Here is a 24469-nt window from a genome sequence, read left to right on the forward strand (position 1 = left end):
ATCATCCAAGCACTTATGTGTGTCTAAAATTTTAAGGCGTTTTGGCCAAAAATAAAATGCAATTCTTCGTATTTTTCTAGTGAACCTGAACTCTAAAACATCAAATGGTGCGGATCTACAGATCTTTGCACATATTTTTCGCAGTCAATTTTCATCATATGGATATTTTTGTGTGCTGGTTGGAATGCCGATTATTCAATTTTAAATTTAAAAAATAGGCAAACATTGTGAAAAACAGGAAATGGCATATTTTGATAAACCGGACAAGATAAATGCATTTTATAAAAGTAATTTTCCTGAAAGAGTGGACAATTCATTTCTTGCCAAAATTGCCACTTTTAATCAAAGCCGCTTTATCCCACACCCTTCCGTACTTTTTTATGAAAAACACTTTGAATCCTCCCACGTACAAAACCACAAACCAAAACAAGCCCGATAATGGGGATTGGGTGCATCCCCCCCCCCCCGTCCCCACCCCTTTAAATAATTCAAGTTTACTTTTTTTATGTAGAGCAAATATTTATAAAAATACTCTCAAATTGCGTCATTTCTAACCAGAAGTTGTTGTAATGTTGATGTTGTTCGGGGAGTATCCCCCCCCCCCCCCTCTTGTCAACAGATTCGGCTACATGTATGCTCAAATTTTGTCTTTTAAGTCCACGATTTCCACAATCCTTGCTAACACAATACCGCAAAAGGCTGCAGGTGATTGGTTAATTGACATTATAACGTGATGCTTTTCATGTTTTGAATAAATCTTAAAATATTCGATCCATTATGCATGAGTCCCTGTTCCATCTATTTTTTCTTCACTGTACCGGCGTGGGTTCGCTAACCAATAAAAACAAAATATTTTTTTAACTTAAATTGTATTTTATTTCTGCCATTTCGGTATCAACGAGTTTTATAATTATAATTATTATAATAAGTGTTTTCAGTTGCATTTTCGGAAAAAATAGTTATGTCCAAAACATGAACGAGTCTCTGTAAGTATATGCAGCTATAAAGGTGTCAATTTATTTATGACGCTTTGGACATTTAAAATTATATCTCCTATCCCATCTGTAGTTCTGATTTTTTTCCTTTGGATTGTCTTTTTTGCACGCTGGTCAATGTTTGGTCCACCTGTGATGAAATGCATTTCTGTAAATATATACATATATATAATTGAGTCTCCCATATCATGTATAGCATAAAAGCGTTCATTGTATTTAATGACGAAAATGAACGGTAGATAACATGACTGTTATTACTGTTTTCTTAGAATAATTCGATGCAATATACTTCCTATCAAATGTGTATATTGTGTAAGTAATAGTACTGAAGAATGATACCTGCAATCCAATGCTCATGAAATAAGGTTTTAAGCCTCCGTCATTCATCAGAGAATCTTCACAGAAACACAGGAATATCGTGTCTATAGCCATCTGAAATATGCGAACACAGGAAGACCATGAATATAGTCATCTGGAATATGCGAACACTGAAATACCATGTATATAGCAATATGAAATATGCGAACTAAGGAAGACCATGTAAATATTCATCTGAAATATGCGAACACAGGAAGACCATGTATATAGCCATCTGGAATATGCGAACACAGGAAGACCATGTAAATAGTCATATGGAATATGCGAACACAGGAAGACCATGCACATTGCCATCTGAAATATGCGAGCACAGGAAGACCATGCACATAGCCAAATATGCGAACACAGGAAGAACATGCATATAGTCATCTGAAATATGCGAACACAAAAAGACCATGTATATAGTCATCTGAAATATGCGAACACAGGAAGAACATGCATATAGTCATCTGAAATATGCGAACACAGGAAGACCAGTCATCGGAAATATGCGAACACAGGAAGACCATGCATATAGCCATCTGAAATATGCGAACACAGGAAGACCATGCTCATAGTCATCTGAAATATGCGAACACAGGAAGACCAGTCATCGGAAATAAGCGAACACAGGAAGACCATGTATATAGTCATCTGAAATATGCGAACATAGGAAGACCATGTATATAGTCATCTGAAATATGCGAACATAGGAAGACCATGCACATAGTCATCGGAAATATGCGAACACAGGAAGACCAGTCATCGGAAATATGCGAACACAGGATGGTCATGCATATAGCCATCTGAAATATACAGGAAGACCATTTATATTGTCATATGAAATATGCGAACACAGGAAGACCATGTATATAGCAATCTGCAATATGCAAACACAGAACGACCATGTATATAGTCATGTGCAGTGTGCGAACACAGGAAGACCATGCATATGGCCATCTGGAATATGTGAACACAGGAAGACCATGTATTTGCCCATCTACAATATGTGAACACAGGAACACCATGTATATGCCCATCTGCAATATGTGAACACAGGAAGACAATGTATATGCCCATCTGCAATATGCGAACACAGGAAGGCCTTGTATGTGCAATATGTGAACACAGGAACACCATGTATATGCCCATCTGCGATATGTGAACACATGAAGACCATGTATATGCCCATCTGCAATATGCGAACACAGGAAGACCTTTATGTGCAATATGTGAACACACGAAGACCATGTATATAGCCATCTGCAATATGCGAACACAGGAAGACCATGTATATAGCCATCTGCAATATGCGAACACAGGAAGACGATGTATATAGCAACATGCAATATGCGAACACTGGAATACCATGTATATAGCCATGTGCAATATGCGAACAGACGAAGACCATGTATATAGCAACATGCAATATGCGAACACTGGAATACCATGTATATAGCCATGTATATAGCCATGTGCAATATGCGAACACTGGAATACCATGTATATAGCCATGTGCAATATGCGAACACTGGAATACCATGTATATAGCCATGTGCAATATGCGAACACTGGAATACCATGTATATAGCCATGTGCAATATGCGAACACTGGAATACCATGTATATAGCCATGTGCAATATGCGAACACTGGAATACCATGTATATAGCCATGTGCAATATGCGAACACTGGAATACCATGTATATAGCCATGTGCAATATGCGAACACTGGAATACCATGTATATAGCCATGTGCAATATGCGAACACTGGAATACCATGTATATAGCCATGTGCAATATGCGAACACTGGAATACCATGTATATAGCCATGTGCAATATGCGAACACTGGAATACCATGTATATAGCCATGTGCAATATGCGAACACAGAAGGACCATGTTTATGCCCATGTGCAATATGTGAACACAGGATGACCATGTTAATGCCCAGCTGCAATATGCGAACAGGGGGTGATCATGTATATTCCCATCTACAATATGCAAACACAGGAAGGTCATGTATATGCCAATCGGCAAAATGTGAACACAGGAAGACCATGTAAATGCTCATCTGCAATATGTGAACACAGGAAGACCATGTATGTGCAATATGTGAACACAGGAAGACCATTTATATAGCAAGGAAGACATGTATATAGCAATCTGCAATATGTGAACACAAGAAGACCATGTATATAGCCATGTGCAATATGCGAACACATGAAGACCATGAATGTGCAATATGCGAACTCAGGTAGAACATGTATGTGCCCATCTGCAATATGTGAACACAGGAAAGACCATGTATGTGCAATATGTGAACACATGAAGACCATGTATATAGCAAGGAAGACATGTATATAGCAATCTGCAACACGTTAACGCAGGAAGACCATGTATATGGCAAGGAAGACATGTATATAGCCATCTGCAATATGTGAACACAGGAAGACCATGTATATGCTTACCTGCAATATGTGAACACAGGAAGACCATGTATATGCCCATCTGCAATATGTGATGTGCACACAGGAAGACCATGTATATAGCAAGGAAGACATGTATATAGCAATCTGCAATATGTGAACACAGGAAGACCATTTATATGCCCATCTGCAATGTGCGAACACAGGAATACCTTGTATGTACAATATGTGAACATAGGAAGACCATGTATATAGCAAGGAAGACATGTATATAGCAATCTGCAATATGTGAACACAAGAAGACCATGTATAAAGCAATCTTCAATATGCGGAACACAGGAAGACCACGTATGTAGCCATCTGAAATATGCGAACACAGGAAGATCATTTTGATTTAGGAAGATATGCCTGAATGCATTGATAACTTTGTATTAAAAGTTAAATTACATTAAGTTAGTACTGGATTTGCACCAATAGCATTGGACTTCGTGTACACTAATTATTTTATAGATGATCCATTGACAAAGACTATTGTTTTCAAAATACACTGCAACATTCGGCTTATATGATACATGTACAACGATGGGTTTCAAGGTTACCTCATAAACTGACATGAAGCAGCTGGCGATGAAATATGCAAATATGGCGGTCAAGGTCACCGGGAGCCACACGAAGCTTACGTTCTTACGGACCTATTTATAAATGACATGTGTACACATCAATTTAAGTATAATTTTGTATTGATTTGAGTTAATTAATATATAAATTAAGTACGCGTAAAGGAACATTTAAGAATTATTAAAACTTCATGTAAGAAGTGCACATGTGAATACCGATATAAACTCGAGACCAGCAACCGTTACTATGGATACCGTAGCAAGTTTCCCTAGAAACAGGACAAAGTCACCGACGGAGTTGATAGCAGCCACGCGGAATGCGTTCTCTAGAACCACATGGAAGGCCTGACGAGCCGCGCGACAAAACCCGAGCCCGTGGATAGCTGGAAGAAAACACCGAGTGAACTTTAACACTTGCGCGCCACGTTTTCAACGTTATTTTAAAGCTAACTGTAGGATATTTGAAACTGATAGTGTTTACAATCCTGATATGGATCATCATCATCATCATCATCATCATCATCATCATCATCATCATTTCCTTAATTTAAGCAGCAAATTTACGTAGGTAGGTGGACAAAGCTATGTGTATATGACGACTGCCTGTATCTCACGCAAGAGGTTGTGGATTTTGCAGGGGCGATTACAAGAATTAAGGTTAATTTTTGTTGGCATAAACTATTCTTAATAATAATAATAATAATAATAATAATAATAATAATAATAATAATAAAAATAAAAATAATAATAATAGTAAATTATAATGACAAAAAACAACAGTTTACACATAAACCTGACAAAACAACAGGTCTATCTTTAGTCTATCTTTAGAAGAACTACTACTACTACTACTACTACTACTACTACTACTACTACTACTACTACTACTACTACTACTACTACTACTACTACTACTACTACTACTACTACTACTACTGTGAGAAATGTGATCCTATTTTCCCATCTATGAGGAATGTGATCTGTGAGAAATGTGATCCTATTTTCCCACCTGTGAGGAATGTGATCCTATTTTCCCACCTGTGAGTAATGTGATCCTATTTTCCCACCTGTGAGGAATGTGATCCCATTTTCAAACCTGTAAGGAATGTTATCCTATTTCCCCAACTGTGAGGAATGTGATCCTATTTTCCCCAACTGTGAGTAATGTAATCCTATTTTCCCACCTGTGAGGAATGTGATTTGTGAGAAATGTTATCCTAATTTCCCACCTGTGAGGAATTTGATCTGTGAGAAATGTGATCATATTTTACCACCTGTGAGGAATGTGATCTGTGAGTTCAAGTTTATTCAGTAACTGGAACTTGAACTAGAACGTGATCAGTGAGAAATATGATCCTAATTTCCCACCTGTGAGGAATGTGATCTGTGAGGAATGTGATCTGTGAGGAATGTGATCCTATTTTCCCACCTGCGAGGAATGTGATCTGTGATAAATGTGATTCTATTTTCCCACCTGTGAGGAATGTCATCTGTGAGGAATGTAATCATAATTTTCCTACCTGTGAAAATTGTGATCCGGGAATATTATGGCCATGCAGAACCTTTAACATATGATACCCATTGACATAATAAGTAAACGTAGGATTATTTACAGTAACCTTTACTATACGTCGATTTACACTTATTGAAATACCTATTTCGATGTAAGCGTTGTCACTTAAGAACTTAATGAACCGCTCAAAGCACCAGAGGCAGCACTTGAAGCACTTCATAAGAAAGACCGCCACGGGATGTGTCTTGCCACGCAATCTGAACATACACAGACACGCACACTTTTTTGCTGAATTCATCGCAACTAGGTTTATAGTTTCTAGTTTCAATATCCTATATATCCCATGACTTTAGTGAAAAATACTTTATTGAATTTGAAAAGTAAATACGTTATTTCATAAGGGACTCGTACTACTTCACCTGTTTTCGACGAATGACAGAAGCATTCTTACGACGATAACGAACGTGATAACGAAAGAGCCAAACGCCACCGACCCAAGGTGATATCTGCAATAACACCAAGAAACAATGACGTCGTAAAGTAAAAGGAACTGACGGTGACTGACAAATAATTATATCATAAATATATATTGTGACTCTAATATTGCATGTTTAATAGCTATGGATGATACTAGTATTAATTCACGGACCTGACGACACGCGACATGGCAGACAAGACCGGAAACCCGAGCGCTTCTTTGTCCCTGAAGAAAAACACAACATTTAAATATCTAATGTAATTCATAACATATCGAAACAAGTCGTTGACGAGTAAGGTCTATATAAAACTATTATTGGTTAACCTGGTAAAAAAATAAGATGTATGAACAATCAGTATGCGGGTTAACCTGGTAAATAGTAAGGTGTATGAACAACAATTATTGGTTTACCATGTAAAGAGTAAGGGTTATGAACAACCAGTATGGGTTAACCTGGTAAAGAGTAAGGTGTATGAACAACTATTATACGTTAATCTGGTAAAGAGTAAGGTGTCTGAACAACCATTATTGGTTAACCAGGTGAAGAGTAAGGTGTATGCACAATTTTTATTGGTTAACCTGGTAAAGAGAAAGGTGTATGAACAACTATTATAGGTTAACCAGGTAAAGAGTAAGGTGTATGAACAACTATTATTGGTTAACCAGGTAAAGAGTAAGGTGTATGAACAACTATTATAGGTTAACCTGATAAAGAGTAAGGTGTATGAACAGCTATTATAGGTTAACCAGGTAAAGAGTAAGGTGTATAAACAACCATTATTGGTTAACCTGGTAAAAAGTAAGGTGTACAAACAACCAGTATGGGTTAACCTGGTAATGAGTAAGGTGTATGAACAACCATTATTGGTTAACCAGGTAAAGAGTAAGGTGTATGAAAAACCAGTATGGGTTAACCTGGTAAAGAGTAAGGTGTATGAACAACCATTATTGGTTTACCAGGTGAAGAGTAATGTGTATGAAAAACCAGTATGGGTTAACCTGGTAAAGAGTAAGGTGTATGAACAACCATTATTGGTTTACCAGGTGAAGAGTAAGGTTTATGAACAACCAGTATGGGGTTACCACGTGGAGAGTAATGTGTATGAACAACCAGTATGGGTTAACCTGGCGAAGAGTAAAGTCTATGAACAACCATTAGGCCATAAACAAATACCTGTGTTTCCGGAACCCGACCAACTTTTTTTTCTCGTAGACCTAAATCTTCCGACCTACCGACCCAATGTTTTCGGCATGTTACCGAAAACACAGCTATCTTTTGGCCTTATAGGTAAACTGTAAAGAGTAATGCCTAGAAACAACATTATAGGCTTACCTGCTGAAGTACCATATTGCAACAGCGCCAGCTACTGTCAGTTTGTGGCAGGCAATGATGAACTGCAGCACCCAAACCGTTCCAAACAAGTGATACCACTGCAGCACCGACAGTACCCGGTCCGTCCTGTACAACACGTGGCCCGTCCCAGTATCAATTTCCGGTATGCCTGGGTTGTGGATACAAAGCGCAACCAAAAATATAAAAGATGAAGTGAGGCGTAAGTTTACAAATGTCAAAAATGCAATCTGACTACATAGTACATGGACTATGTAAGCATAACCTACGTCTTGAAAACGTTTTTCAAACAAAACAAACCTGCCGTCTCAATGTACAGGAATATGAATGCGAACCCACCAAATGACGCCCCCAAAAGAATAATCGTCTGAAAAACAACAACAACATGCTTTATGTTTGTTTGTTTGTTTGTTTTTTGCTTTAAAGGGGAGTGTTAGTCGGGAGCTTATTAATGAATCTGGAATTCCAAACAAACAACGGCAATTAATTTCACAGCCATTCCAAGGTTTGAATGTGTTACCATGAGCGGTAGAAGAAGTAGAGAGGGCATGCAGCGAACGGCGGCCCCGGCCTGCCGGAACAGCTCCACAACCTGAATTTATAACCAACAACCTGAATGGTGTATCGTGTGTCCATAAATGTACGTATGCATATTTGTGTAAAAAACTCCCGTTGGATTTTTTAACTTGTCACGTATTGGCTAATTTCTAGAACCACATTGGCTTATATGAAAACAGCAAATAAAGGTATACGTACAGTCATGCATGCCTTTATAACCTGAATGTACAGTCATTCATTACTTTATAACCGGAATGTACAGTCATTCATGACTTTATAACCGAGATGTTCGGTCATTCACGACTTTATACCGGAGATGTACGGTCATTCATTCTTTTATAACAGAGATGTACGGTCATTCATTCTTTTATAACTGAGTTTTACGGCCATTCATGACTTTATAACCGAGATGTGCGGGTCATTCATACCGTTATAACCGAGATTTTCGGTCATTCATGACTGTATAACCGAGATGTACGGTCATTAGTTCCTTTATAACCGGGATGTACGGTCATTCCTTCCTTTTTAACCGATATGACCGGCCATTCATTCCTTTTTAACCAGGAGGTACGGTCATTCATGCCTATATAACCGGGATGTACGGTCGTTCATTTCTTTATTACCAAAATGTACGGTCATTCATTCCTTTGTAACCGGGATGTACGGTCATTCATGCCTTTACAACCGGGATGTACGGTGATTCATGCCTTTACAACCGGGATGTACGGTGATTCATGCCTTTACAACCGGGATGTACGGTGATTCATGCCTTTACAACCGGGATGTACGGTGATTCATGCCTTTACAACCGGGATGTACGGTCATTCATGCTTTTACAACCGGGATGTACGGTCATTCATTTCTTTAAAACGGGATGTACGGTCATTCATGCTTTAAAACGGGATGTACGGTCATTCATTTCTTTACAACCGGGATGTACGGTCATTCATTTCTTTACAACCGGGATGTACGGTCATTCATTTCTTTAAAACGGGATGTACGGTCATTCATGCTTTTACAACCGGGATGTACGGTCATTCATGCTTTTACAACCGGGATGTACGGTCATTCATGCTTTTACAACCGAGATGTACGGTCATTCATGCCTTTATAACCGAAATGTACGGTCGTTCATTTCTTTACAACCGGGATGTACGGTCATTCATTTCTTTACAACCGGGATGTACGGTCATTCATTTCTTTAAAACGGGATGTACGGTCATTCATGCTTTAAAACGGGATGTACGGTCATTCATGCTTTAAAACGGGATGTACGGTCATTCATTTCTTTACAACCGGGATGTACGGTCATTCATTTCTTTACAACCGGGATGTACGGTCATTCATTTCTTTACAACCGGGATGTACGGTCATTCATTTCTTTACAACCGGGATGTACGGTGATTCATGCCTTTACAACCGGGATGTACGGTCATTCATGCCTTTAAAACCGAGATGTACGGTCATTCATTTCTTTACAACCGGGATGTACGGTCATTCATGCTTTTACAACCGGGATGTACGGTCATTCATGCCTTTAAAACCGAGATGTACGGTCATTCATGCCTTTATAACCGAGATGTTCGGTCATTCATGCCTTTATAACCAAAATGTACGGTCATTCATGCCTTTAAAACCGAGATGTACGGTCATTCATGCCTTTATAACCGAAATGTACGGTCGTTCATTTCTTTAAAACCGAGATGTACGGTCATTCATGCCTTTATAACCGAGATGGACGGCCATTCATGCCTTTATAACCGTGATGTACAGTCATCCATGCATTTATAACCGAGATTTACGGTCTTTCATTCCATTATAACCGAGATGTACAGTCATTTAGCCTTTATAACCTGGATGTACGGTCATTAATTCCTTCGTATACGAGATGTATTGCTTCACGGTCAATCGAGATGTAAAATTTAAAATGTATATATAAATAGGGGGAAAGTTTAATCCATTTCCATCCAGCTTCACTCGCCAACCGTTAGACTATTTCCTGCTTTTCTATTTTGTGCCTGTATGCATTCTTTTGTGTCCCTGTCAATCTAGTAATATTTTATTTTAGCCTCTTTATAACAACTTCGGCCTACCAACCAACCGTAATAGCAACTGACTGGCCGCCATTTACAACTAGTATTCCACATGTTTAAGCTTCGATGATGATTAAATCAAATTTATGAAACATGTGCTTGTTGATAAAATGCATATATACATTGTAAAAACTGTGCATCAATTGCCCTATTGGGGAATTGTGTAATCCAGTGTGCCATAAAGTACTAATCAGAAATATGTACCAGTGTTATATGCTTCCTCACAGCCAACAGAACTAGAAGGACTATCACCTGAAACAATACAAAGTTTCAACTTATTTAAGAATAATGAGAAAGTTAGCAAAAAGCTTAAATCGTCAGAATAGGAAGAAGAAATGCTCTTTCTGCTAAAAAAACAAGTTGTTGATTTTTTTCAACAAACAAATCTGCGACAAAGCCACTGATACACATGTTCACGTACTGTGATAGCCGTCACACAGCCTGCGCCGATGAGCCAGTTATTTGTCCGCCGCTCTAATTCCGGCGTCCGCGCTTCGGCGGATGTGGAGGCAAGCACCGTTTTCGCCTGGTGGTAATGGTACCTGTAGCAATACGGTAAAGTAAACCCATCTAAAAAGCATGTATCGAACTCAATTAACATTACAGCCATGCATGATACAATTATCCCTATACAAAATAAATATGAGCAGAGTTACAAAACGTAGTATACTAGTATTTAATTTAGCTCAAAGCAATTTCGAACTAATACCAGCAAAGCCCTGTCGCAAGAAGGCCTCCGGTTACCATGGCAATCACCATCAGCCAGATGATGAAAGCGGCAAAAATCTGCAACAGTATCGTCAGCACTACCGCCACAACTGAAATTGTCACACTATGCCTTAAAGGAACCAATCGAATAATGGAAAATAAAAATTTATGTTTTTACGGAACATAAATGTCTTGTAGTTATGATCAAAGTTATTTTTTATCATTACACCCAAAAAGCAGGCCACTGGGGAGTATACCAAAGAGAGTATGCAACAGGAGTATGCCATAGGGAGTATGTCATTGGGAGTATGCAACAGGAGTATGTCATAGGGAGTATGCCATTGGGCGTATGCCATTGGGAGTATGCAACAGGAGTATGCCATAGGGAGTATGTCATTGGGAGTATGCCATAGGGGGTATGCATAGGTAGTATGCCATAGGTAGTATGCCATAGGGAGTATGCAACAGGAGTATGCCATAGGTAGTATGCCATAGATAGTATGTCATTGGGAGAATGTCATTGGGAGTATGTCATAAGGAGTATGCCATAGGTAGTATGTCATTAGGAGTATGTCATTGGGAGTATGTCATAAGGAGTATGCCATAGGTAGTATGCAATTGGGAGTATGTCACTGGGAGTATGCCATAGGGAGTATGCCATAAGTAGTATTCATTTGGAGTATGTCATAGGGAGTATGTCACAGGGGTATGACATAGAAAGTATGCCATATATAGTATGCCTTAGGGAGTATGTCATAGGGAATATGACATAGATGCTATGTCGTAGGGAGTACGTCATAAGGAGTATGCCAAATGAAGTATGCCATAGGGAACATGTCATAGAGAGTATGCCACAGGGAGTATGCCATAAAGGGTATGCCATAGGGAGTATGCCATAGCGGGTATGCCATAGGGAGTATGCCATAGGCAGTATGTTATAGGGAGTATGCCATAGGGGTATGCCATAGGGAGTATGCCATAGGAAGTATGCCATAGGGGGTAAGCCATAGGGAATCTGCCATAGGGGGTATGCCATAAGGGGTATGCCATAGGGAGTATGGCATAGGGGGTATGCCATAGGGAGTATGGCATAAGCAGTATGCTATTGGGAGAATGCCATATAGAACATTCCATAGGGAGTATGCCAAAGGGAGTATTCCATAGGGAACATGCCTCAGGGAGTATGCCATAGGGAGTATGCCATATGGATTATGCCATACATATTTTGTCATAGGGAGTATGCCATAGAGACTATACCATATGGAGTATGCCACAGGGAAATCATAGGGAGTATGCCACATGGAGTATGCTATAGTGAACATGCCGCAGGGAGTATGCCATAGGGAGTATGCCATATGGATTATGCCATACATATTATGTCATAGAGAGTATGCCACAGGGAGTATGCCACTGGGAGTATGCCATAGGGAACATGCCATTGGCAGTATGCCACAGGGAGTATTCCATAGGGAACAAGCTACAGGCAGTATGCCATAGGGAGTATGTCGCAGGGAGGACGTCATAAGGAGTATGCCGCAGGGAGTATGCCATGTAGATTTTGCCACAGGGACTATGCGATAGAGAGTATGTCATAGGAAGTATGCCAAAAGGAGTATGCCACAGGGAGAATGCCGGAGGGAATGTGCGAAACTCTTCTTGTGTCAACGTATATGTTAGCTTGTGTGTGCAGTAGCACGTAATTTTAGTTTGGTTTCAAGCGTGTAATGGCTGATCCGTAGTCTACTGCCATAAGGAGTATGCCATAGGTAGTATGTATTGAACATTTTTTTAAATTCTACCTTATGAAATAATGAAAAGTGTACTCACTTAAATGGTACATGTACATCCAATCATACGCTAAGTATCATAAGTAGTGTTTAAAACATCGAATTCATACCTACTGACAGCGCACATAGCAAAGTCATTTCAAACCAAGAATTCTCGATGTCACTGGCACCTTTCTAGAAACAAAGAATGAAGAGTTGTAAAATGAGCTCAACGAATATTTGAATTAAAAATGCAATTAAAAAGGCTCCAGCTCTAACCACTGACTAATGGAACTGCTTTTATCCGCGCGTTTGAAAATATGGAGTCATAGGTTATTATGCTTCACATGTGTCTTTCTGTATGTGCGGTGCGTACCTCCACAAGGTGTTCCTGAATTGCGTCGAGCAGGCTGTGGACGGCGTCAAACACGTGATCAAGGCGCTGCGTCAGTGCGCGGGGAACGCACCTGTACAGGAACGCCGACCTGTGAGGGAACAAGGGTCACATTGCGACCGGGTGATGTGATTGTGCGGAGGTTATCTAAGCGGAATGGCTAAACAACATCGAATAAATCATGCTGACGAACATCAAAGTAAGGTTTCTTGCGATTTTATAAATGATGAGAATACTAACTGTTCTTTAATAGGCAAGTGTGGACAGTCCGACAAACCATCTAATGTGCCGCCGAAGTAGTCAGCCGTTTTGATGTCATATACGCACGTGCCAGATCCTGACGTAACCGCGAAATTCTGCATTTCTGAGACTGTGACTAAGGCAGGTGGACATTTCGGGACGCATATTTTAACTGTTTTTATATTGTCTTTGTTGGCATCGATGACAGCAGCAAAAATGTCCTCGTTGAAATAAAACAGATACCTTAAATGAAATAGAAACCGGTTATAATTAACGGTGCAATGGGTGAAATGACAAGCAAGCAGTTTCAGATCAATCATAATTACATAGCCTTTAGCCTTCAGAATGGGTACTATGTTTGTTTTAAACTTTTAGAATTCCTAATCATATATACATGCGTACAAAAATAAGAATACACCCGTTAAGATCAAGAACAATATATAAGCAACAAATAAGCATGAGTTGATGAATATGACACAGCAACAACAACAACAACACGAATAACAACAACAGCAACAACAGCAGCAGCAACAACAACAACACAATTATAACATATTTGATTATAAGTTACTTAAATAAGAAAATATTTCATCATTGATATTAATATATTGAGCAACGATTACAATACGAAGGGTTGTTCAATAAATTGTTTCTTTCTTCATAAGCATTTTCATAAACGCTGCATTATTATTAAGTTCGTTGATATTTGTACAAATCAGCATGATATTTGTACAAATCAGCAAGTAATTATATGGAGGAACCCCGGATTTCGGTGTTCCGTTAGAGCCAACGTGTCTTAGCCGTTACGGAAAGGAGCGAAGGGACGACGGCGTACACACTCAAGTATACGAAAGCAATAAGATTTTGAAATTTTGCCAATTCGCCTTTCGTATTCTAGAGCGCTTTATAATCGTTTTAAAACAAATAGACAAATCGTATTTTGCTGCGGAAACAACGCAGTATTGTTGCATTTGCATACTGAGTACGAGATGTCTCTTTTGTGCACGGAGGTCCATAATATGTAGCTAGATTACGCGTTCGCTGTCCGCGTACGTTTAATTCGAATTCGATTATACAGGGATTATACATGTTTTGAAGAACAGCAGACATTTAAACACGGGTAAATCTATATATTCACTTAATAGAGATTACAATTATGTGCTTTAAATTGTGTATTTTTTAGGATGGAGAACTGTTTAACTGATTACGTAAAGTGGGCAAAGGAGCGAAGGAGCGAAGGAGCTAAGTTACATTCGCTCCTTTACCTTCTTGCTTTCTTACTTTCGTGTCTTCGCATTTGTGTCTTCGCCTTCGTCCCCTCGCTTCCTCGCCTTCATACGTTCGTGCCGTCGTCCCTTCGCGTAAAGGCAAAGACACGATGGCCCTAACGGAACACCGTACAGCAGATTTCTCCATTAAAATATTGTAATGCGTCTTTGTTGTAGGTTGACATAAAGTGCACATTTAAACAAGAAATGGACCTCGTCGTCACTGCCATTTGAGTTGCACACCTGGTACACACTTTGAGTTAAAGCGGGGCTCTACTTACGGTTTGTCTATGAGATCCAGCCCAGTTCTGGACATATTTAAACCAGGAATGACGTCATTTTGCTGGTTGCAGACGTTTCCCCAGCTGTCCGTACCATATAGCAACCTCCGCGGGTTACCGAGCGAGACACCACGATACCCGGAATAGCCCTGTCGCCGTGAAATGTTACTATATTGTAGTCATTTAACTTAACTTGTGTTCACTAGAATGACTACCTATCTTTAATAGTATATAGCTGGAACGTAGTCAGAATTTAGGGTAGTTGTTGTTGATACCAAACTAGTTTCAGTTTTTCGCCATGTTGTTATTTTACACATTGAACTAGCTATATATAGATGTAACAAAGTTTTTTTGGTTTTAGACCAACTAAACAAAAAAAATTCTCAGCCGTTCTTAAAAAAACTAAGTAAAATGGTAATCAACTCTAGATCTCATATGCCTGTCTAATAATTACATTGGAAATATCAATAAGAGAAGAAAAACTACAAATAATAGTCTAACAGCAGTTTTGTGCTGAAACAATGATGCAACAGAATACAAACGCCAAACAACGTCAATATAAAACACGTCAACTTATTGACGACATGGGCTCATTGATGAAAGAGATTACAGGTAAAATGACATTTTGTTACTGCCAAGAAGAAAGTCATTAAAATTAATTACATCATTCTTTGAATATCGATATCAAATTCATGCATTTATTTTAGACTCGCTAAGATTTCTTTAAATGCGGACGCCAGCTTGTATTTAAAAAAACAAAACCCCAATCTTTTAGACCAAAAAAGTGTGTAACAATCCAACGATAGAATGTAAGGCCATCCTTGTGTTGGAATTGAATCCTTGTGTTGAGATTGCATGCTTGTGTTGGGATTGCATGTTCGTGTTGGGATTGCATCAGTGTTTGGACTGCATCTTTGTGTCGGGATTGCATCCTTGTGTTGGGATTGCATGCTTGTGTTGAGATTGCATGCTTGTGTTGGGATTGCATGTTTGTGTTGGGATTGCATCAGTGTTTGGATTGCATCTTTGTGTCGGGATTGCATCCTTGTGTTGGGATTGCATCCTTGTGTTGGGATTGCATGCTTGTGTTGGGATTGCATCCTAGTGTAAGGATTGCAATTTCGGGCATGCTCGTGTTGGGATTGCATGCTTGTGTTGGGATTGCATGCTTATGTTGGGATCGTATGCTTGTGTTGGGATTGCATCTTTGTGTTTGGATTGCATCCTTGGGTTGGGATTGCATCTTTGTGTTGGGATTGCATAATTGTATTGAGATTGCATCCTTGTGTTAGGATTGCATTCTTCGGTTGGGATTGCATCCTTGCATTGGGATTGCATCCTTGTGTTGAAATTGCATTCTTGTAGTGGGATTACATCGTTGTAGTGGGATTGCATCCTTTTGTTAGGATTGCATCCTTAGGTTGGGATTGCATGCTTGTCTTTGGATTGCATCCTTGTATTGGGATTGCATCCTTAAGTTGGGATTGCATGCTTGTATTGGGATTGCATCCTTGTGTTGGAATTGCATCCTTGTTTTGGGATTACATCCTTGTGTTGGGATTGCATCCTTGTGCTAGGATTGTATCCTTAAGTTGGAATTGCATCCTTGTGTTGGGATTGCTTGTTTGACGTTGGATTGCATGCATGTGTTGAGATTGCATCCTTGTGTTGGGATTGCATCATTGTATTAGGATTGCATCCTTGTGTTAGGATTGCTTCTTTGTTTTGGGATTGCATGCTTGTGTTGGGAGTGCATGCTCGTGTTGGGATTGCATCTTTATGTTGGGATTGCATCCTTGTGTTAGGATTGTATCCTTGGGTTGGGATTGCATCCTTGTCTTTGGAGTGCATCCTTGTGTTGGGATTGCATCCTTAGGTTGGGATTGCATCCTAGTGTAACGATTGCATGTTCGGGTAAGCTTGTGTTGGGATTGCATGCTTGTGTTGGGATTGCATGCTTGTGTTGGGATTGCTTGCTTGACTTCGGATTGCATGCATGTGTTAAGATTGTATCCTTGTATTAGGATTGTATCCTTAGGTTGAGATTGCATCCTTGTGTTGGGATTCCATCTTTGTGTTAGGATTTCATCCTTGTGTTGGGATTCCATCCTTTTGTAAGGATTGCATTCTCGGGTTGAGAGTGCATCCTTGTGATGGGATTGCATGCTTGTCTTTAAATTGCATCATTGTATAAGGATTGCATCCTTGGGTTGGGATCTCATGCTTGTCTTTGGATTGCATCCTTGTGTTGGGATTGCATGCTTGTCTTTAAATTGCATCATTGTATTATAATTGCATCCTTGGGTTGGGAATGCATGCTTGTCTTTCGATTGCATTCTTTTGGGGATTCCATCCTTGTGTTTGGATTGCATCCTTGTGATAGGATTGCATTCTTTTGTTGGGATTGCATTCTTGTATCGGGATTGCATCCTTGTCTTTGGATTGCATCCTTGTGTTGGGATTGCATTCTTGTGTTGGGATTGCATCCTTGTGTTGGGATTGCAACCTGGTGGTGTTGTTTTGACCTCTCCCTAGTGTTGTGATTACGGATTGTGTAAGCTATTGATATTGTGTCTGTTGGAATTGCGACCTTGTGTAAGCTATTGACAGAAGTTAGTGCCTGTTGGTATTGAATCCCTGTATAAGCTGATAAAAGATTTGATGGCCTGTTGGGATTGCATTATTGTGTGAGCTATTGGCAGATCTGAGTGCCTGTTGGGATTGCATCCTTGTGTTAGCTATTAACAGATCTGAGTGCATGTTGGGATTGCGTCCTTGAGTAAGCTATTGCAGATCTGAGTGCATGTTTGGATTGCATTCTTGTGTAAGCTATTGGCAGATCTGAGTGCATGTTGGGATTGCGTCCTTGAGTAAGCTATGGGCAGATCTGAATGCTTGTTGGGATTGCGTTAATTAGTAAGCTATTGGCAGATGTGAGTGCATGATTGGATTGCATCCTTGTGTAAGCTTTTGACAGATCTGAGTGCATTTTGCGATTGCATCCTTGTGTTAGCTATTGACAGAATTGTGTGTCAGTTGGGATTGCATCCTTGTGTTAGCTATTGAAAGAACTGTGTGCCTGTTGGGATTGCATCCTTGTGTTAACTATTGACATATATGAGTGCTTGTTGGGATTGCATTCTTGTGTTAGCTATTGAAAGAATTGTGTGCCTGTTGGGATTGCATCCTTGTGTTAACTATTGACATATATGAGTGCTTGTTGGGATTGCAATCTTGTGTTAGCTATTGACAGAACTGTGTGCCTATTGGGATTACATCCTTGTGTTAGCTATTGGCAGATCAGATGGCTTGTTAGAATGACGTCCTTGTGTAAGCTATTGACAGAAGTGGGTAACTATTGACAGATACGAGTGCTTGTTGGGATTGCATCCTTGTGTTAGCTATTGACAGAACTGTGTGCTTATTGGGATTGCATCCTTGTGTTAGCTATTGGCAGATCTGTGTGCACGTTGGGATTACATCCTTGTGTAAGCTATTGGCAGATCTGAGTGTCTATTGGGATTGCATCCTTGTGTTAGCTATTGACAGATCTGTGTGCATGTTTGGATTGCATCCGTGTGTAAGCTATTGACAGATCTGAGTGCCCGTTGGGATTGTATTCTTGTGTAAGCTATTGACAGAAGTGGGTCCTGTTAAGATTGAATCCTTGTATAAGCTGTTAAATGATCTGATGGCCTGTTGGGATTGCATTCTTGTGTAAGCTATTGACAAATCTGAGTGCCTGTTGGGATTGCGTCCTTGTGTAAGCTATTGACATATCTGAGTGCATGTTGGGATTGCGTCCTTGAGTAAGCTATTTGCAGATCTGAATGCATGTTTGGATTGAGTCCCTGTGTTAGCTAATGGCAGATCTGAGTGCATGTTTGGAATGTGTCCTTGAGTAAGCTACATGTATTGAAAGATCTGAGTGCATGTTGAGATTGCATCCTTGTGTTAACTCTTGATAGATCTGAGTGCTTGTTTGGATTGCGTCCTTGAGTAAGCTATTGACAGATCTGAGTGCTTGTTGGGATTGCGTCCTTGAGTAAGCTATTGACAGATCTGAGTGCTTGTTGGGATTGCGTCCTTGTGTAAGCTATTGACAGATCTGAGTGCTTGTTGGGATTGCGTCCTTGAGTAAGCTATTGACAGATCTGAGTGCTTGTTGGGATTGCGTCCTTGTGTAAGCTATTGACAGATCTGAGTGCTTGTTGGGATTGCGTCCTTGAGTAAGCTATTGACAGATCTGATTGCATGTTGGGATTGCGTCCTTGTGTAAGCTATTGACAGATCTGAGTGCTTGTTGGGATTGCGTCCTTGAGTAAGCTATTGACAGATCTGAGTGCTTGTTGGGATTGCGTCCTTGAGTAAGCTATTGACAGATCTGAGTGCTTGTTGGGATTGCGTCCTTGAGTAAGCTATTGACAGATCTGAGTGCTTGTTGGGATTGCTTCCTTGTGTTAACTCTTGATAGATCTGAGTGCATGTTTGGATTGCGTCCTTGTGTAAGCTATTGACAGATCTGAGTGCTTGTTGGGATTGCGTCCTTGAGTAAGCTATTGACAGATCTGAGTGCATGTTTGGATTGCGTCCTTGTGTAAGCTATTGACAAATCTGAGTGCCTGTTTGGATTGCGTCCTTGTGTTAGCTATTGGCATATCTGAGTGCCTGTTTGGATTGCGTCCTTGTGTAAGCTATTGGCAGATCTGTGTGCCTGTGGGGTTTGCATCCTTGAGTTAGCTATTGGCAGATCTGAGTGCCTGTTGGTGTTGCATCCTTGTGTTAGCTATTGGCAGATCTGAGTGCCTGTTGTGATTGCATGCTTTTGTTAGCAATTGACAGATATGTGTGCCTGTTGGGATTGCATCCTTGTGTTAGCTATTGGCAGATCTTAGTGCCTGTTGGAATTGCATCCTTGTGATAGCTATTGGCAGATCTGAGTGCCTGTTGGAATTGTATCCTTGTGTTAGCTATTGACATATCTGAGTGTCGGTTGGGATTGCGTCCTTGTGTAAGCTATTGACAGATATGTGTGCCTGATGGGATTGCATTCTTGTGTTAGCTATTGACAAATCTGAGTGCTTTTTGCGATTGCGTCCTTGTGTAAGCTATTGACAGATCTGAGTGCATGTTGGGATTGCGTCCTTGAGTAAGCTATTGACAGATCTGAGTGCCTGTTGGGATTGCGTCCTTGTGTAAGCTATTGACAGATATGTGTGCCTGATGGGATTGCATTCTTGTGTTAGCTATGGACAAATCTGAGTGCTTTTTGCGATTGCGTCCTTGTGTAAGCTATTGACAGATCTGAGTGCATGTTGGGATTGCGTCCTTGAGTAAGCTATTGACAGATCTGAGTGCTTGTTGGGATTGCGTCCTTGTGTAAGCTATTGACAGATATGTGTGCCTGTTGGGATTGCGTCCTTGTGTAAGCTATTGACAGATCTGAGTGCCTGTTGGGATTGCGTCCTTGTGTAAGCTATTGACAGATCTGAGTGCCTGTTGGGATTGCATTCTTGTGTAAGCTATTGACAGATCTGAGTGCATGTTGGGATTGCGTCCTTGTGTAAGCTATTGACAGATCTGAGTGCCTGTTGGGATTGCGTCCTTGTGTAAGCTATTGACAGATATGTGTGCCTGATGGGATTGCATTCTTGTGTTAGCTATTGACAGATCTGAGTGCTTGTCGGGATTGCGTCCTTGTGTAAGCTATTGACAGATCTGAGTGCTTGTTGGGATTGCATCCTTGTGTTAGCTATTAACAGATCTGATTGCATGTTGGGATTGCGTCCTTGCGTTAGCTATTGACAGATCTGAGTGCCTGTTGGAATTGCATCCTTGTGTTAGCTATTGACAGATCTGATTGCATGTTGGGATTGTGTCCTTTTGTTAGCTTTTGACAGATCTGATTGCATGTTGGGATTGCATCCTTGTGTAAGCTATTGACAGATCTGAGTGCTTGTTGGGATTGCGTCCTTGCGTTAGCTATTGACAGATCTGAGTGCATGTTTGGATTGCGTCCTTGAGTAAGCTATTGACAGATCTGAGTGCCTGTTGGGATTGCGTCCTTGTGTAAGCTATTGACAGATCTGAGTGCTTGTTGGGATTGCATCATTGTGTAAGTTATTTGCAGATCTGTGTGCATGTTTGGATTGCGTCCGTGTGTAAGCTATTGACAGATTTGTGTGCATGTGGGGATTGCATCCTTGTGTAAGGTATTGACAGATCTGTGTGCATGTTGGGATTGTTCCTTGTGTAAGCTATTGACAGATCTGAGTGCCCGTTGGGGTTTGCATTCTTGTGTAAGCTATTTACTAAATACTACTAGGCTCTTTCTTAGTTTAAACTTATTTATTTTACAAAATTGGAAAAAGTTATTACAACATCTTTATCACTCTCGTTGACACGAGTTTACGCTTAAGTGTGGTCTTGTGTTGTGGGGGAAACCGATATACCCGGCTTGGTGACCACAAACTAAACTCATATGCTCACTGGCTCTTTCTTGTAGTTTTAATGAAATATTTCAATAAACGCGTTCAAACATTTAGCAGTCATGGCTACACGAAAACAAGTGCATATACAGAAACGTGCTCTATTCTTTTTTTTATTATTCACCGCACAAAACCCACCATTCCTCCAATAAAGCACAGGAACAGTAAAAGGAATGCGACATCTGTGCACTTCCGGTCTCCTCTCGGCCACACGAATTCCGCTTCCTCTAGTTCAGGCCCAGCTACTTCCGCCTAATGATGAGGAGAACGCTCATTTTATTGCCATTTTAATGTAATATATTGAACACAAGTGTAATTTTTTTTATGCCACACCTATTAATGTATTGATTTTTGGATTTTAGCCAGAAAAGTTGGAGCTAGTAGGCTAGACAAAACTAAGATTACATTTTGTCAAAAGACATGAGTTTGAGAGGGTGGTTTCATTGTTTGCCTAAAAAGTATTTATAATTTCCTCAATAATTAAAAAATACAGTCGATATTCACTATGTCGAGCTATGTTATCTCGATGTGTTGGTTATGTCGAACTTTTTCGAATGTGTTGGGTTTAGTCAGACATGTTTTGTATTTCGGTTAAATCGAATGCTCGTTATTTCGAAGTATTTCCCGAGATCCAAACGACTTCGACATAGAGAGTATTGACTGTGTTAACTATTCTTAGGGACTGTCAACGGAAACAGCCCGCGACATAGCCATATTTAATATACCTGTTCCGATCCTCCGGAAGTTATCACCGACACACCATGTTTCACATTGATATGAATTACGAATAATACATGCTGTCACAAGAAAGCATTGTTCACCATTTCATTTTTCGGTTTTGGAGTTGTAAAATAAGAAAAAAAAAGGTTTCTGGAAAATAATTGCGGTATTTCCGTTGAACGAACCAACCATTTGGTGTGCATGGTCTTATATACAGAAAACACTTAAGTATGGAACGCCTTAGCTGTCGGATATATACATTTTTCATTATATGCACATACACTTTATCATATTCAAGTATAACTTCAATATATGTGGGCAAAATTTTATTATATGAAGCAAAAAATGATTACATAAAGATAAAACGTCATCATATAAAGGTAAAACGTCATTATGTAAAGGTACAAACTCATCATGTAAAGTCAAAATATTATTCTAGATGGTCAAAACATTATTATATTAAGTAAAAAATCATTATGTAAAGTCAAAACATCTTTATATAAAGTTAGAAAATCCTTATATAAAGTCAAAACATGATTATGTAAAGTCAAAACATGATTATGTAAAGTCAAAACATCATTATGACATCATTAAGTAAAGCTAAAAAAACATAATATATAGTCAGAACACCATTGTGAAAAGTAAAAACATCACTTCAGAGGATAGAAAATTCAGTCTTTAAGGCTTTTCACAATGTTCCTCCAAAATGGCTAATGGGTTGGCTAATTACACAAAAAAACATGTTAAAAAGAAAACTTTTTTCTGACCTACCTACTCATGTTTTCAGGCATGAAACCTGAAAGTTTTTGTAAGCCTAATGAGAGGGCATTGGCCCTCAAAACCCTGCAAGGGAGTTTTAATTACCCGTATCGTGAGCTACTGAGCATTTCTTATCACCCAATGCCCCGCACCAGTCCCTCGGTACGTCAACAGTTTGCTTTAACCGCATCTCCTCCTAAACCGTTTGGCCAATTGTGATGAAACTTCACACCGATGGTCCCCTTTGAAGCTTAACATAATGATGTTTTTACTTTATATAATGACGTTTTACATTTATATGATGACTTTTATCCTTATATAATGGTGTTGTTTGCTTCATATAGTGGCATTTTGCCTATAAACATATGCAGTCGTGAAACATGTTTATAATGAAGTGTATGTGCAAATAATGAAACATGTATGCATCAGGCAGCTTAGGCGTTCCGCACGCAAGCTTCGTTTTTTAGTTTATACGGTTCGTTTGACGTGCATCGCGTGTTTCAATAAAAGGCAGTTTTACTCACTTTGCTGGGTTTCACAGAGTTGTTAAACGCCATCTGACCCTGAGCTGGAGTTCCGATGTCTCACGGTATTCACTGATATTTCATATTTTAATTTATACTTTGATGATACTATCAGTTTTCTCGATGATTACATTATTTCTTCCTGAGTGTGGTCTTATAAATATTGATGTTTCCATATACTGTCAGATTTCACAATTACAAAGCCATATCCTTAAAAACATAAAATTCAACTGCACAATCTTGACATTATTCAGATTTCAGTGTTTCTTATTTTTAATAAATCCATAGTTCGATGATGAGAGCTTAAGACAATCTTATATTACCAAATCAATACCCGGTTATCTGTTCGGGTGGAATATTGCTACGTGGAATATTGACGGCCAACAGTCCAACTATCGACAGCGCAGGCGACCATACATCACCTCCGCGCGGACATCACGCCAATATCGGCACTCAAGACAATCATAGTCTGCACATACAAATTACTCCACGAAGAAGCCACTTCACGCCTCTAGAAAATTACCTGGTTTTGTCTCTGTGAGCTTTGACACATGAACGCTAGGTGAGAATAGTACAACATCGTCCATGCCATAAGCCATTTATAGGAAAGAACGTGGAAGAACAGCAAACATAATAGTCTGAACACTAAGAGTAGCCTCTAACCCAGTAGTAGCCCATATTGCGTGTAACATCTCTGTGAATTAACTTAATCTATTGGTTTAACAAGATTCTAAATCATTCACCATTTGCACAGTACTCGGAGCAGCTTTGTTGCACTGGTTTAAAAATGAACTAGTCACTTCAAATCGTATTAATTTTACATTCAAAGTTATGTACCCTATTCAATTTTTCATTATCTATTAGTAAGGTGTTTTTTTTTTCAGATATGGCCATAATATATCTCTTTTTTATCATTTTCAATGAAGATA

At 39.5% G+C, this 24469-nt stretch overlaps 1 protein-coding gene across 1 annotated transcript; it reads right to left on the reverse strand.

The window, feature by feature from the left end:
* Positions 1-957: 957 nt before the first annotated feature.
* Positions 958-23669, reverse strand: LOC128212879 (choline transporter-like protein 1). The gene is made up of 19 exons (XM_052918266.1): positions 23541-23669; positions 21676-21789; positions 15050-15198; positions 13501-13743; positions 13243-13351; positions 12998-13061; positions 11102-11210; positions 10814-10934; positions 10597-10644; positions 8262-8333; positions 8042-8108; positions 7724-7892; positions 6562-6615; positions 6332-6418; positions 6054-6169; positions 4616-4782; positions 4382-4474; positions 1335-1427; positions 958-1143 (listed from the first exon to the last, which is right to left on the reverse strand). Exons 1-19 carry the CDS (start codon positions 23571-23573, stop codon positions 1054-1056), a joined length of 1998 nt encoding a protein of 665 aa, XP_052774226.1. The 5' UTR covers positions 23574-23669; the 3' UTR covers positions 958-1053.
* Between the last annotated feature and the right edge of the window lie 800 nt (positions 23670-24469).

Source organism: Mya arenaria, chromosome 13 (assembly GCF_026914265.1).
Source record: "Mya arenaria isolate MELC-2E11 chromosome 13, ASM2691426v1".
Classification (NCBI taxonomy): Eukaryota; Metazoa; Mollusca; class Bivalvia; order Myida; family Myidae; genus Mya; species Mya arenaria.